The sequence below is a fragment of the Colobus angolensis genome, unplaced genomic scaffold, assembly GCF_000951035.1.
Source record: "Colobus angolensis palliatus isolate OR3802 unplaced genomic scaffold, Cang.pa_1.0 Scaffold8, whole genome shotgun sequence".
NCBI lineage: Eukaryota > Metazoa > Chordata > Mammalia > Primates > Cercopithecidae > Colobus > Colobus angolensis.
In genome coordinates, this window is record NW_012121820.1 from 15,733,960 (window position 1) to 15,750,715 (window position 16,756).

The 16,756-nt window shown below is 42.5% G+C and overlaps 2 protein-coding genes across 3 annotated transcripts in view; one reads left to right on the plus strand and one right to left on the minus strand.

Annotated features, from left to right (window-relative positions):
• Positions 1-14,265, minus strand: part of RPRD1B (regulation of nuclear pre-mRNA domain containing 1B) — a 59,431-nt gene extending 45,166 nt beyond the window's left edge. For both annotated transcript variants that reach the window (XM_011929065.1, XM_011929064.1), the window contains exons 1-2: positions 13,635-14,265; positions 6,610-6,739 (exon numbers count right to left, since the gene is read on the minus strand). In XM_011929065.1, coding sequence (XP_011784455.1) covers positions 6,610-6,739; positions 13,635-13,785 — 281 coding nt within the window. In that variant the 5' untranslated portion in view covers positions 13,786-14,265. The remainder of the gene's footprint in view (positions 1-6,609; positions 6,740-13,634) is intronic.
• TTI1 (TELO2 interacting protein 1) overlaps positions 14,265-16,756 on the plus strand; it is a 53,938-nt gene continuing 51,446 nt past the window's right edge. The window contains exon 1 of the mRNA XM_011929063.1: positions 14,265-14,329. The gene's annotated coding sequence lies outside the window, so the exon portion shown is untranslated. The remainder of the gene's footprint in view (positions 14,330-16,756) is intronic.

Below are 16,756 nucleotides of genomic sequence, written 5' to 3' on the forward strand. Positions count from 1 at the left end.
ACTTTAAACTAGAAGGGATACCTCGACATCTTAGTATCTAAGTTAAATGGCTTTTAGTAGGAACTTCAAGAAGAAACCATGCCAAATTCAACTGAAATGGGAACTCTATTCACACCCAACCGTGACAACACTTTAGTAAACTCAAGGCAAACGGAGGTTTCAGCATCGCCCGGTCACAGCATCTTACTTATGAATTACAGGTGGTCAATTTCACTGACTAAAGGACTCAATCAGGGTACATAACAATTAATTATTTTTTTGTTAAACTTTTAAAAATCAGAAGTGAGGGTCTGGTAAAAAAAAAAAAAAAGAGGAAAACACTTTACTGCTAAGTTTAAAAAGCTTAAAAATATGACCCAATTACTTGATATTTGTGATAAAACACTTTTACTCCACCTTCAAAATATATCCAGAAATAAGTTACTTCTCATTTTTTCCTCTGCTATCAATCTGGCCCAAGGCACTATCATCTCTTGCCTAGACTACTATAGTAGCCTCATTACTGGTCTCCCCGCTTCCACCTTTGTCCTTTTACAACCTACTCTCGAGTTTTCGAAATATCATTTTAGCTGCTGTACTAAGGCAGACCACGTCACTCCCTTGTTCAAAATTGCCAACATTTCTTCCCAGTATCCCTCAGAATAAAAGTCCTTATAAAGACTCCAAGGCCTTTCCCAACCCAGCTGTTATTTCCCTGGCCTCATCTCCTACCCACTCTTCTCCACCCCCATCTTCCAACCTCCTGCCTCAACAGCTATCCTAGCACGGCCTCAGAGCCTTAGCACCAGAAGAGTTTGCTTTGCCTGGAACCACATTCCCCATGTGGCCACAAAGTTCAATCCCTCTACTCCTTCAGGCGTATGTTTAGTCACACCACCTTCAGCATGTCATTCCCTAATCTCCACGTTGAAAATGACACTCCCTGCCCCTACTCAATTTTTTTCCATACAACTTTTCTGGTATGCTGTATATTCAATAGTTTACTTTTTGTTTACATGCTTTCCATTTGAATGTAATTTCCACAGGGGTGGAGATTTGTCATTCTCTCCCATTGCTATATGCCCTTGAACAAGCACAATAAATATCTGTTAAATTGTAATCTTTTTCAAAAAAATGTATATGGGTTTCAGTAAGTTATACAGTTACTCAACTTTCAACAATCATCTTACTGTATCAAGGTCACGTCAGAAATCAACTAAGCACTCCTCAGCTCTATCATTGAAGGTTTACAGAATACAAAGAATAAGAAGGCCTGGGTCCTGACCTCTAGGGCTCGAATCAGCAACCCCTCAGACCTGTTTAGTCTCCTTTCCCTATCCGACCTGGAACTTTGCATTCCAGCAACAGCCACCCGTATGTATTTGCTACTCAGAATTTGTTCTCTCATGTGCATGTGCCTTTGTTCATGCTATCTCTTCTTCAAATGGAACCGCCAAAATCGAACAAGGCAAAGGGAAAGGAGTAATTCAGGTAGCTGAAGTATATGGGGGAATGTGGGGAAACGGCAGAAGAATCTGGAAGCCCTGAATGCCAATGCCATATTAAAGCATGTGGCCTGCAGGCAATGGGAGGTCCCTGATGTGATCAAATGTATAGCTTATAAAAATAAAGTCATTATAATTAATAAAACCAAATTGCAACTAATCAGAACTTAGTTAACGAACTAGCTGGTACTTTTAACATAAAATCTGTTTGCTGCAGATTCTCTATTCACTTAAGACAAGGAGAAACCATTATCATGAGAATAAATTCTTATCAAGGATTTAGTTAAAAAATAGGTGGGTATCACAATACACACACACCATCCACCATTCCTGGGGATACTTGGGACTCCATTCAGGCTAAGACTGGTTTTGTGTACAGTTTCAGGCACAAGGGAAAATGATGTTCAAACCTGTCATAACCGCAAAACATTTTCAAAAGGCTTTTACTACTAAAGGCCAAAAGGGGGGTTCCAGTTTAATTAGTGAATGTAACTAACCAGGACAGATATTTCCTTGAGCATTGTGGCAAATCAAGGTTTTGCTAGATAAGTTTCAAAGTTATAAATAAAATATTCAAGAAATCTTTCCACTGATTAGGTTTTGAAGGAAGTAGCTCCAGTGAAATGGAAGTCACTTTGGCATCTGGAATCAGACACAACCAAGGTAATAAAGCCATTTTATAACAGAAAGAGCAGTATTTTCAGTATACTGTATACAGTATACAATAACTCCAATCTAAACTGAGAAATCTTTAAATATAAAAAAAGACTAAACCATCTTTGCCATCAATCTATGAATAAAGTGGAAGATGGCAAATAATTACATACACAACTTAATATTACATTGAACACTTAGTATTTTAATTCTGATTAATTACAAATTCAATCCCTTCATTTTTCAATATAGATGGCAAAACTGACCTTTGAGAGTGAAAAACGTGTATGACACACACAAACAGAATTGCTGCTTGACGTGTCAGCTGGACACCTGAGGCCCTGCTAAGCCAGCCTTGGGGGCCTTTTCTTCCTCTACAGTTCTATGGCACTTTTTTGGTACAACCACAGTAATTTGTACAACTCTGTCTTATCCCATGCACAGCAGGCCTACGTTAGGCCTACTAAGGGCAGGAATTCTAAGTATTCCCTACGCTTCCAACAGTACCTCATGTAAAGATGGTTCAGAAAAGAGTTAACACAGAAGGTCAGACTGCCACCCTTAGGGAAGTGCTTGGCTAGCGTCTGGGAACTTGGGATTTCAGAGTGTCCCTACCATTTCCTAACTGGTAAGGGTGGTTTACTGGGCCTAAATTGTTTGTGCAAGCAATACAGTTCTTAATGAACACCTGATTTATTTCTGGGAGCCTAGAATTTTGGCAGAGGGTGTCTACACGACCAATCTGACAAAAACTCTGGGCACGGAGTCTTTAATGAGCTTTCTTGGTAGGTTACACGTCATACACATCGCAACTCAGTGCTGGAGGAATTAAGTGTATTTGTGTAATCGCACTGAGAGGGGACTCAGAAGCTTACACCTAGAGTGCTCCAGTCTGCTGCAGGCATTGCATGCACATCACCCGCTGCTGCTGCTGCTTTGGATCCTTTAGCTGTAATGAATCACTGCCATGACTATGACTACATGATGAGTCCTGTGAGACCTTCTAGGGAATCACCAAACCTGGGAGTGGTCTTGGGGCCCACGACAATAAATAAACATCATGTGGGTAACTCCCAAATTTATGTCTCCAGAAATCAATTCTCTACTGAGCTTCAGACTATTTTATCCACCTACCTATCTGGTATCACTCCTTGGAATATTCACTAGCTATCTCACACTCGCCCTGGCCAAAACAAAACTCATAATTTCCTCCACCAAATCTTTCCCCCAATCTTCACTTCAGTAACGGGCACCATCAGTCATTCACTTATGTCAAAAGCTAGAAATCGTCTTCGATTTCTCTTTTCACTACTAGCTCCCACTCAACACCTATAAATCCTATCAGTTTCACACTGGAGAGGTGGGGATCCTCCCACGAATGAAGCATTCAATAAATAGAAGCTATTAGTATCTTCCCATTGCTTCTGGGTCCTAGCCAATGTCACCTCTAGCCTGCACCACAGCAATATCCTCCAAACTCACGTCCCTGCCCCTCCCTTGGCCTTTACAATCCATCCCTCCACACTAAGCCACTTTTAAAGAGGGATCTTTTAAAAATGTATGTTGGAATATATCATTCCCCTGCTTAAAACTCTTCAATGACATCCCATCAGAAAAAAATCCTAACTCCCAAGTCTTACAGGGTGTATGTGACTGGTGCATGTCCACCTCTCAAACCTCATCTGGATGCCACTTTTCCTTGGCACACTATGTTCTAACCACACCAGCCTTCATTCTGTTTCTCTTAGCAGGCCAAGATTATTTCTGCCTTAAGTTTTTCTTAATAGCTGCTCCTGCTTCGCACGATTACCTCAAATGTCATTTCCTTAGAGGACTTCCTGAACCACACTGCCAGCGAGAGATCCTACTCTAGAACATCACTCCATTTTACTATGTCTGTATTATCCTGCTCTGAAAGTATCTTGCTCATTTACTTGTCTTCACCTGCCTTGTTCATTGCTGCTCCCCCAGTGTCTGGACCCGTACTTGGCATATAGAAGGCACTCCAATACATATTGAATGAAAAATGACATGGACAGCTGTCTCCTCACTGGGAAGAAAACAAGGCACTTGTATGAAAAAAAAGTTTGCAGTCTGGTTAATTAAACTGCTATTCAAATCAAATCTACCCTATGAACTTGGCAGTTTTCTCGGACTTGGGAGTTCTTTTACTGTTTGTTGGGGATGGAGGTATCATTTATCACAAAGATATCCCTCATCAATTTAGTCAATAGTAACAGGTCAACTATCTTTGTTCATCAACTGGCCACAAAAAAAGCATACAGAAAGCATTTGTTAAATAGGCTACTCCTACTGTGGACAAGCTGCATCACGGCTGAAGCAGAGATGCTGGACTTTCTGTCCTAATAATGGGGCATAAGAAAGGAGATTGGAAACATGGGTATCCTGAAAATAATATCCAAGCAGGATCTTAAAAGAACCAGAAGAAAGCAAACAGAAAGGAATTTGGGCTATTTTATTGAGAAGGACCAGGTTTATCTTCCCCGCACTGCCACTGAATCTGCCAAGACATCTAAAACTTGGCTAGTTTTTAAGGTGTTCCCAAGTGAAAAGGAATTTTTAACCCTGGTATTGCCCACCCCCTTTTCCACCCCCTTCTATTTACTTTTTGGTTTCAGGACAGCTAAAGATTACAGATTGCTTGTTTGTCTGTTTGTAATTTAGAGACAGGGTCTTGCTCTGTTACCAAACCTGGAGTGCAGTGGTATAATTATAGCTCACTACAGCTTTGAACTCCTGGACTCAAGCAATCCTCCTGCCTTAGCCTCCCAAGTAGCTAGGACTACAGGTGCATACCACCACGCCTGGCTAATTTTTAAAAAGTTTTTTGTAGACACAGGGTCTTACTATGCTGCCCAGGCTGAAATTTATAAATAAAATTGTTATGTTTACTATCCCTACAAGAAATCATTCCAGCCAATTCCCTAGACCAAACCTCTTCCATAATGAGTTAACATTAATTAACTCATTTAACAAATATTTACTGAACGCCTACTCTGTGTCAGGGCAGACCATACTGTTGCCCAGCTCCTGGGACACCATTTACGTGGAGGCTATATAAATGGTATTCCTTCAAGCTACATAACTAAGCAGCTCTGTGCCAGACACTTTACTAGGTGCCTGGAATATAGGAAAAAACATATGATCTAATGAATGAGCAAAGAATGTGGAACAGGCATTGTACTACATACTTTTAAACATATTGTCTGTCCTTACCCTCCCAACAACTCTTAGGAGATAAGTGGTATCCTCCTCCGTTAGCCAGTTAGGAAATTTGGGTTCAAAAGTTAAGTAACACATCCCAGGTCACTCACATAGTGTCTGAGGCAGAGCTACCATCAATTTCTAAGAAACTGTGAATTAAATCTCATCAAAGCAAGAAAATCTGTCTATTTCAGATAGCTCCTCCAGTAGTCTGTTCTAAGCTTATTCTGTTATGAAGATGCAGTATTTTTTTCAAGTTAATAACACATTTTGCTACTTCAGTGTCCATGCTGATCAAAAGGTGATCCAGTTATGTAGCTGACCAACAAAAACCATCTTTTTCATCTCTACAAAGCTAGGTGTCATTTCTTTCTCTTGGATTTCTAATTTTATTCCTTCAAACTTTTCAAATCCTGCAAGGAAAGCAGGACTTCATTTCTCATTTAAGGCCTTTCACTATATTTTAGACCTAATAACAATTTATGTTTAACCTACTAGTCTCCCCATTCATGTTTCCCAATTCCTTTTGCAAATATCTGTTTATATATTTACCTATAAACATAATATTCTAACGAATGATAGTTTTTCTTTGCTTTTCCTGGGCACCTAATTTGAGCCTACAGAAAGCTTTTGTTTTCACATGAAGTAATTTATAAGACTTTTAATCCAATGTATGCTTTCTATGGTATTAGTTATGTGTGTGCCACTCCTCTCCACCACAAAACACAATAGCATCAGGCTTAATACAATATAGCCAGATCAAACACCTACTTTCCACACTAATAATTACTATTATTGCAGTTACAGTAATGACTACTATTTTTAGTAAACTAGACATCTAGAAATCCAGAAGGAAATAAAAAGGAAGGCATTTGGCAATTAATCACTTACTATTACATTACTAAAAGGCTCCCTTAATAGTTAGCTTTGTTTTTTAATCATAAGCTAATGAGACAACTCAACCAAACCAAGGAAAATATCATAACCAAGAAATAAATTCAAAAAATGAAAATGAATATATCTAGAAGAAAAGATATGCCAGGCTGAATCTCTTAAATGTATCAGAGTGTTTACATGTCTCAATAGTTCTTGAGGGCTCAACAAAACATAAAACCACAATTTGGCCTCCACAACTCTCTGTAAAGTAGGAAGTTGTCAATTTACAAAGGCTATCACAGAAAAAAAAAGAACAAAAAAGTGGAAAAGGTAACGAATTTAAAAACAAATCCAAAAACAGACAACATACCTGGCAACATGAGAAAAAGCATCCACAAGGACAGATTCAAATTCTCTAGTGAATTCAGGTCCTTTCCTTTTACTGTTCTGGATGACATCATTTGCTAAATACAGAAAAGTAAGCTTTCTATTTGATTTGGCTGAAAAAAAGAAAAGAAAAGAATTTAACTTATACCAAAGAAATTCTCAATTCACAATTCTTTTGCTGGGCTGCTCCTAAAAAAAACATTTAAGACAAGTATTTTCTACCTGAGGGGGTCAAGTAGATATGTTTAAAAAGACAACCTAAGGAATAGGTTTGGGAATACCGTTTTGGAAAAGAAAAAGAAAAACAATGGGCCATCTTCATTTCTGTGTTGTTTAAACCAGGGTAATTAATTGATAGTAAAAATTAAGATAATCCAAAGAGAATTCCTAAAGGATAAGCAGTCAATACTAATGTTAAAACTAAGGCTTTTATTTACTGCAAAAATGAGCAATTTCTAACTCACTTTTAATTATCAAATACTCCAGAATGAAAGACTGAGTTGGCCAGACGTGGTGGCTCATGCCTGTAATCTCAGCACTTTGGGAGGACGAGGTGGGTGGATCGTTTGAGGTCAGAAGTTTGAGACCAGCCTGGCCAATATGGTGAAACCCTACCTCTACTAAATATACAAAAATTAGCTGGGTGTGGTGGTGGGCGCCTGTAGTCCTAGCTACTCTGGAGGCTGAGGCAGGAGAATCGCTTGAATCCAGGAGGTGGAGGTTGCAGTGAGCCGAGATTGTACCACTGCACTCCAGCGTGGATGACAGAGCAAGACTCTGTCTCAAAAAAAAAAAAAAAAAAAGACTGAGTTAGGTTTCAATTTTAAAATGGTTTCACCAGGCGTGGTGGCTCATGCCTGTCATCTCAGCACTTTTGGAGGCCGAGGTGGACGGATCACCTGAGGTCAGGAGTTCGAGACCAGTCTGACCAACATGGAGAAACCCTGTCTCTACTAAAAATACAAAATTTGCCTGGCATGGTGGTGCATGCCTGTAATCCCAGCTACTCAGGAGGCTGAGGCAGGAGAATCGCTTGAATCCAGGTGGCAGAGGTTGTGGTGAGCCTATATCATGCCATTGCACGCAAGCCTGGGCAACAAGAGCGAAACTCCATCTCAAAAAAAAAAAAAAGGTTTCTTGTAATTTTGCTCCTAAACTGAGAATTTCTCTGATACTCCAATAACCATAATCAATAATACAGAAGAATCTCTAGGTGCACCAATAGATATTAGCTCAAATACAAGTATACATCAACACTACATTCTTACTGAAAATTTACACACATGTGAAATCTAGATATGCAAAATTAGGGCTTTCACAAAAACCATAATTCTCTCTTATTTATATGAAATGTGGTTATTCGCTATTACTCTATATGTATCATATATTAAAGCATAAAAACCTCATGCAATACGTCTGAGTTACAGTTGCTTCGGGGAACATTACCGAATTTCCTGGCTTCTATGCACATAATTTCTCAACTATAAAGTTACATCACTATGATTTTTGGTCCCAGTTTTCTTTTAAAAGAAATAAATAAGAACATAATTAGATGTTTCAAAAGCGAGTTTTCTCCAGTGCTAAAGTACCTGAAAAACACAAGCTCTTTATTAATCTTAACACACCTGAGTAGTCCTTGCTCTATTTCTCTCTGAAACCAGTTTTTGAAATGTACAAATCATGTATATGTCTGACATAGCAGGCATAAGATCTGACATTTTAAAACGTAGCTACAGAAGGCTGGGCACAGTGGCTCACGCCTGTAATTCCAGCACTTTGGGAGGCCAAGGGAGGTGGATCACCTGAGGTCAGAAGATCGAGACCATCCTGGCTAACACAGTGAAACCTTGTCTCTACTAAAAATACAAAAAATTAGCCAGGCATAGTGGCAAGCACCTGTAGTCCCAGCTACTCAGGAGACTGAGGCAGGAGAATGGCGTGAACCTGGGAGGCAGAGCTTGCAGTGAGCCGAGATCACGCCACTGCACTCCAGCCTGGACGACAGAGTGAGACTCCGTTTCAAAAAAAAACAAAACAAAAATCAGCTGGGCGTAGTGCCAGGTGCCTGTAAACCCAGCAACTCGGGAGGCTGAGCTGGGCAAATCACTTGAACCCAGGAGGCGGAGATTGCAGTGAGCCGAGATCGCGCCACTGTACACCTGAGCAACAGAGTAAGAGACTCCATCTCAAAAAAAAAAAAAAAAGTAGCTACAGGAGAATAACCCAAGTTAAAAACAAGATTTTAAAGGCATATTACAGTTCAAACTGATGAAACTGATGTCTTAAATGCTCATAAAATTAAATATGGATACCCTGAATTGTTTTAACCTTTTGGTAATAGCCTAATTTAGAAGGCCAACTGATAAGAATACTAGGAACCCGGCGCTTTCTTCAACTGTTCTAATTATTATTAAAAAGCAGAACGAAAGTGTCAGTAGTTACAATACCTACTGTTGCTACAAAGGTATGATATGATTACGGCAAAACGCGCTTTTTTGCTAAAGCAAACCTTGCTCGGCAAATTTGATGTAAGTGAAACTACCACACCTGTAATCCCATGCAAGTTAGCAGATTCAAAAGCAAAACAGAACTTCAACAAAGCAAACTTCATTAAGTGGAGCTTTAAAATTCCATACATTTTATGTTAAAAAACCTAGAATCCATATTGTAAAATGTCAATGCGGACATTCAAGACCTGATACACTTTTCAGTAGACAAACAAGGTATCTAAGGGCCTTGAGAGTCAAGGTTTTCACTGTTTACAATGCCAATTAATTTTCATCACCCTAGAACTTAACAATGGGGATTTATTTAGGATAAACTGTATCCCTCCATATTCAACATCCTCAACAGTCAACATAAGCACCATGTATGTCAAAGTGATATGACAAAACCCTAGAGCTCCTGAGCACACAGTCACAATACACACAACACGCACACCCTCCATTCCAATCATGGGGGACAACCCACTTGTTCAGATGTCTTTCCCAGATGACAGAAACAGGTCCTTTCACCCACTACCCATGCCCACTCCAAACTGGTCAAACTAGTTGTTGAGTAAAATTTAAACAACTGGTTAATCAAAACTTTTTACTTGTTGGCTGGTTTTGGCATCTAGAGAAAGTCTTAAAGTAATTCTGGGATAAAAGCCCATTTACTTACACTCAGGCCAAGATACAAAACACCATTAAAAATACTCATTTAGGAGCACTTTACACCAAAACTATTCCATAAAGAAGGGGAAACATTCTACTTAGAACAGAGCTCAAGTGGGATAAATTAAGAATTATTCCTAGAAAATGGAAAGATAACACATCAGGAATAGTATTTAAGCAAGAAAAAAAGTTAATTTTTGTAAATCTCATATATTTTGAAGGCAACTCAGAGACAGTCTGTGAGAATCTCAGCTAGGAAAAATGACTTCACCCTAGATAGAACCTACAGGGCTAATCAATCTGAACATTAGGGCACAGAATCCTTTTCCTTTAGTGTGGGGGCATTTTCAGTTCAAGAAAGCAGCCTGGATATTTGGAAGCTAGGTCTTGATGCTTGGAAGAGCATCTTTTTTTAACTCTGCACTGTCCAGTAAGTTAGCCACTAGCCACGTGTGGCTGGCTACTGGAATACCTGAATTGTAGCCGGTAAAAATTGGTGGCCGGGCGCAGTGGCTCAAGCCTGTAATCCCAGCACTTTGGGAGGCCAAGACGGGCGTATCACGAGGTCAGGAGATCGAGACCATCCTGGCTAACATGGTGAAATCCCGTCTCTACTAAAAAAATACAAAAAACTAGCCGGGCGGGGTGGCGGGCGCCTGTAGTCCCAGCTACACGGGAGGCTGAGGCAGGAGAATGGCGTAAACCCGGGAGGCGGAGCTTGCAGTGAGCTGAGATCCGGCCACTGCACTCCAGCCTGGGCGACAGATTGAGACCCCGCCCCAAAAAAAAAAAAAAAAAATTGGTAACTAAATTTTCAATTCTATCTACTTAAACCTTTAGTTCCTTAGTCACACATTTTAAGTGCTCCATAGCCACATATGCCAAGTGGCTACCTGTTGGATGGCACAGATAGAAAACGTTGCTATTATCACAGAAAATTGTATTAGATAGCGCTGTTTAGATCCTTTACGCTGTTATCATAGAAAGTTGTATTGGATAGCGCTGTTTAGATCCTTTACTCAACCATGAATATTCTATCAGAGACCATGATTTAATTCCTATTTTTATTTTTTATTTTTATTTTTTTTGAGACGGAGTCTCGCTCTGTCGCCCTGGCTGGAGTGCAGTGGCACAATCTCGGCTCACTGCAAGCTCCGCCTCCCAGGTTCCTGCCATTCTCCTGCCTCAGCCTCCCAAGTAGCTGGGACTACAGGCGCCCGCCACCGTGCCCAGCTAATTTTTTTTATTTTTAGTAGAGACGGGGTTTCACTGTGGTCTCAATCTCCTGACCTTGTGATCCGCCCACCTTGGCCTCCCAAAGTGCTGGGATTACAGGCGTGAGCCACCACCCGTGCCCGGCTTAATTCCTATTTTTAAACTATGTAACAGGCACCATGCTATTATCTTGTGGTGTTACAAATAAACAAGAAGGTCTAGTTTCTTCCTCAAAACATAATCTAATGACAAAGATGTAACCAGTTCAAATGAATAGCTAGTAGGAACAAATCAAATGCTAAACTGGTATGACGGGGTGGAAGGCACTCATTAATTCTAATAAATGAAAGCACTACAGTTTGGTTGGAGTCAGGTAACCACCTTCACTTATTAAATGCACTGAGGCACTGAGTACTTGAAAAAGAACACATTTTGGCATCAGGCAGCCCTGGGCTCATGTCCTAGCTATATGTCTCTGGACAAGGCACTTAATCTCTCTATACCTTTATCGTCTCATCTATAAAATGAGGATAATAATGCTGGCCTACTTGCAACATAAGGCTCTACCATACAAGATTAGGGATAACGGAGCTTCATACACAAATGTACTCTCTAATTTGCTTTTTTTCAGTAACTCAACTAGCGTGAGGTGAGGAATCAAGAAAGAGTCACAAAAGAAGTGACACCTGGCTGGGCGCGGTGGCTCACGCCTGTAATACCAGCACTTTGGGAGGCCCAGGCGGGAGGATCACGAGGTCAGGAGATGAAGACTATCCTGGCTAACACGGTGAAACCCCTGTCTACTAAAAATATAAGAAATTAGCAGGGCATGGTGGCAAGCGCCTATAGTCCCAGCTACACAGAAGGCTGAGGCAGGAGAACGAACGGTGTGAACCCAGGAAGCGGAGCTCGCCGTGAGCCAAGATTGTGCCACTGCACTCCAGCACGGGCAACAGAGCGAGACCCTGTATATCCACTTGAGATGGACTTTAACTGCCTTTTGAGGTCCCACCCAATAGAATTCTGTACAGTGGCAATTCACATCTCAGTAGACTCTACAAATAATTTCTGAATGGCACAGTGGGGTACATGAAGAAAGCCCCATAAACTCTAGGCTCTACCTCTCCCCGCAACTGCCCAAAAGGCTGCGGGGATCCCTATCTTAGTACAGTATGTAATATTTGGAGGGTCCCTGCTAAAGGGCTAGAACTGGGTCTCCTAAAAAAAAGCACGGATTTTGGTGTTTGCCAGCCTGATGTAGTCTGGGCCTCATCAGTTCAAAACCCTTGAAAATACCACTTAGCCACTTCAGTTTCCTCGCCTGTAGAGCAGGACATCTGTGCTGTCCTCAACTCACCGATAGTAGAGAATACTTGTAAAGCCACTTCCTTTGCTATAAAGGCCTACCACATATAGGGTGTCCGGAGCAGCTCTGAGCTTCATTTCTTCAGTCTTCCATTATGAAACTCATCAGGGGGTGCAGGTGCCCATCTTTCCCCACCAGACTGTAAGCAACTTGAAGGCAAAGACCATGCCTCACAGTGAGTAATCAAAAGTCTCATCTCACCATAATCTGTTGAATGCCTACAGTGTGCCTGATCCCGTGCTAAATGTTCATTTGAATTATCCTGTTTACTTCTCACCACGAGATGAGTCTCAATTTTTCCTCTTCTGCAAAGTTCCTACTTCATAGGGCTTCAGTAATTTTTGTTTAATGGCAATGTATGTAAAGATATCAGTACTGCACTTCGCATGTAATAAAGACATAGTAAGTATCAGTTATCCATTTTGTAGATAAGAAAATGAAGGGACAGGTTAAGTTGCTGGGGTCAGTAAGGCGGCAAAGTCACACTTAAATTCTAGGCAGTTGGCAGAGACAACACGCTATAAGTGTCCAAGCCAGTGCCTGGCACATAACAGACTGAGTTCAATGAATGCCTGTCAGAACCTGAGCAGGCCCTGAAATCAATGACAGCTGCAGGAGAGGAGAGGAGAGGTAAGGTCTGGGTGGGGTGGCTCCTTAACCTAAGACGTGAGAGACGATCTACTTCACAGGGCTGTTCCAAGAACTGAGTGTGAGGATATATATATACAAAGGTCTTAGGATAGTGACTGGTATGGAGTAAAGGCTTTGTAAGGGGTAGCAGTCCTTGCCTCCCTCTTACAGATGAGAAAACAGAGACACAGGGAGATGAAGAAACTCTCCCAATATTATTCAGCTGGCAAGTCGATGAGCCAGCCAGCACTCGATCTGCGGAGTCTAACTCCGGAGCCCACTGGCTTTTTTTTACTCCAAATACCCAGCACTGGGCCTGACATGCTAGGGCCAGTGCGGCGCTGAATGCAGCCGAGATAATAACAGCCACAAATGTCAGGCGGAAACTGAAGGGAAAATGGCTTGATGAACTCTAAGTCTGGACACCTGAGTCCCAGTCCGTGGAACCTCAGACAAGTACCTTAAACCTTCCCGGGCCTCGGTTTCCTTCTTCGAGAAATGGGGCTAACCTTGTCTCCCATCTCAGAAGCTCGATCAGGCCTGGAAAGCAAGGCTCAATGAAGAGGCTTAGAAGGGCCTAAGGTGTGGGTGGGCGAGAGGACAACCCGGGGACCGTCCAAGGGGTGGGGAGTTGGTGTTTACCTTTGCGGAGCTCGCGGTGCCACACGGAGACGATGGGTCCCGCGTGCTTGCGGTGGTGGATGAGCCAAAGGGACAGGGTCTGCACGCTCTGCTGAGAGTTGCTCAGCTCCGAGAGCTTCTTCTCCAGCGCCGACTCAGAGAAGGAGGACATGGTGGCGGCAGTGAGGCCCGGCAGGGAGCGGCCTGGGCCGCCCAGTGCGGCGGGAAGAGCGACAACACGAGGCCGGGGCCTCACCTGACAGGCTGCGGAACTTTTTACCGACTGACAGACGGCCAGGGGTGCAAGGAGGGGGAGGGGATGGGTCTCCGCAGTAACAGCCGCCCGCGCCGCCGCCACAAGATGGCCACCCGACCTCTCACCCTACCGCAAGAGCGGGGTCAAAGGGCAAGGGCCAGAGCAGTTAGGCACCGAGAGGCGTCGGAGCTCTAGAAAACCGTCCCTTTGAAGGCGACGGCCCGTCTGAACCTCGCGCAGACCACTTCGAAGGAGACAGAGCGAGGGAAGGAACGTAGTTCCCCGGACCCCCGGAAAGGGCTTTGACCGCTTAAGCCCGCACGCCGGCGCAGTGGATCTCGCCGGAACCCTTTTTCCCGCTCCCTCGGAACCTTTCTGGCGCGGTACGGCGCGCTACTTAGCGCGTCACTTCCGGCAAGGCAGAGGAGGCGGGAGAGTGAGGGAAAGGCTGGAAGACGAGGTAAGGGAAGAGTGGCGGGAACCAGAGGGAGCCCAACAGCTGGGACCCCGTAGAGGGGTATCCTGAGGGGACGTTGAGGCTGAGAGTTCATGATCTGGGTATGGGAGGGGGGTTTCCTTTCTAATCTGGTGGGCCCCAGGCCGCACCTTTCCTCCATATGTGTTCGGCTCTCTGGCTGTCCCCAAAAACACTTAGTTTTGATTCTTCCAAGCCAACCACGTGCCCTTTTCACGCCTCCAGGCCTAGGCGCTCGTTCTCTCTCCGAAAGTGACATCCCCTTTCTCACCTGGTGAGCTCCTACTCAGCCTTCCGGACCACCCTTTAATGTCCGATTCTGACCTTTTAGTCTGTAACAGCGCCGTCATAAACACATTTGGGCTCTCAGCTCTTAAGTGGGTTGTCAGGGTGTTATTACATGCTGCTTTTGCCTTCTGGGTGTCCAGTTGACTTTTTCGAACTTAAGTGAGGTGTTAACTTTAGGGAAAAGGTGGAGGGAACTAACTTACCCTTCCCAATGTGTCTGCTTACCTCATGTTAAGACACGCTATTTGAGGCCTGGCGCAAAGGCTCTTGCTTGTAATCCCAACCCTTTGGGAGGCCGAGGCGAGAGGATAGCTTTAGTACTGGAGTTCAAGACCATCCTGGGTAACATAGCGAAAATCAGCCAGGCATGGTGACGCTCACCTGTAGTTCCAGCTACGCGAGAGGATCCCTTGAGCCCAGGAGTTAGAGCTTACAGTGAGCTGTGGTCGTGCCACTGTACTCCAGCCTGGGCAACGGAGCAAGACTCTTGTCTGAAACAAAACAAAACACTGTCTGAGACTCTAAACCTTGACCCCCTTTTTTTTTTTTAAGTGTTTAAATCCCAGTTATCAAAGCAGCAGAGAAATGTCTTTCTTATTGCCACGGGGGTGATGGCAGGGAGTTAAGTTATAGACATAGGAGAGTTTTAAAATTTCATGATCGTGGTATAACTTCCTAGTTGTGGGCAGACTCTAGTTTAGGAGACGTTCTTCTAATTGATGCCTGCTTTTGCTCTTATTGCACTGTATTGCAGTTCTTTGCTTACATACTTTTACCCCTCCTCCAGACTAGAATCATAATCATAGCTAACACAGTGAGAGGTTACAATGTGCTAGACACAGTTCCCACACAGTAACTCATTTAATCCTCACAACAAAGCCATGAGGTATTATATTATCCCCTTTTTGACAGCTTAGGAGAGGTTAAGAGAGATTAGGCTCAGAGAGGTTAAGTGACTTACCCAAGATCACTTTACTAAGATTTGAGGGTAGGGGCTGCAACTTAGCCATCTTTTTGGCTGCAGTTCCTGATTTATCAAGTGAGTTAGTGTAAAAGAGGTGAATAATCTAAAATCTTACAGTGAGTATCTAGTCATAACTGAGGGCTTTTGTGTCGAAATTTAGGTCTTCTTTCCATATTAAGTAACAGTGTCGTATGCTGAGCACTTTTATACCAAGTCACAGTCTGTTAAGCAAATTACATACTTTTTAAATTTAATTCTTACATCAGTCTTAGGAGTTGAGATTATTATTACAATCACTATTTGGTAGACGAGAAAACATAAAGCATGGTTAACTACCCTATGTACTTGGACATAGCTAGGAAATAGCAGAGGCAGGAGTCAACTTAGGTTTATCTTATATCTGATCCCAAATTCTTGATTCCTGAACCAATGGTTTATTCATTCATTCAGCAAATAATTTTTCACCACCTATGTCCAAAGCACTTCTTCTAAGCTAACAGACAAAATCCATGTCCTCGGGAACTTACTTTCTACTGAGAAAGATAGAAAAACAAACATGCAAGTTTAGAATAAATCAGAAAGTGGTAAGTAACTTCAATAAAAATCAAGAAGGTAAGGAGGATAAGGAATGTATATGTGTAGGTGGGTAGTCTTTTACTTATGCTTCTCAGAGAAGGCTTAATTGATAAGGTGACATTTGAGAGAACAAGCCATATGCCATGGTTCCAGGAAGAGGGTAAACCAAGTTTATACCATTTTTGGCATTTTGGAGGAACAGCAGAGAGGACAATAAAGCTGGAGTGATATGAACCAGAAGGGTGGCTGGAAATTAACTCAGAAAAGTAGAAAGGGACTGCATCACATGGAGACTTGCAGGCAATAATGTAGACTTGGATGTTACTCTGAATGAAATGAAGTCCATTGGGCAGTTTTGCGTAAAGAAGGAGCATTGTGGCTATTAGGTAGAAAATAAGACAGTAAGGGTGCAAAGGTAGAAGCAGGAAGAACCAGTCTGGCAGCTGTTGTAGTAATGGTGAAAGGATAACTCAAACCAGGGTTGTATCTGTGGAAGTGGTAAGAAAGGGACAGTTCTGGGGATATTTTAGAGGAAGAGGTAACAGGATTTGCTGATAGATTGGATATGGGGTGTGAAAGACATA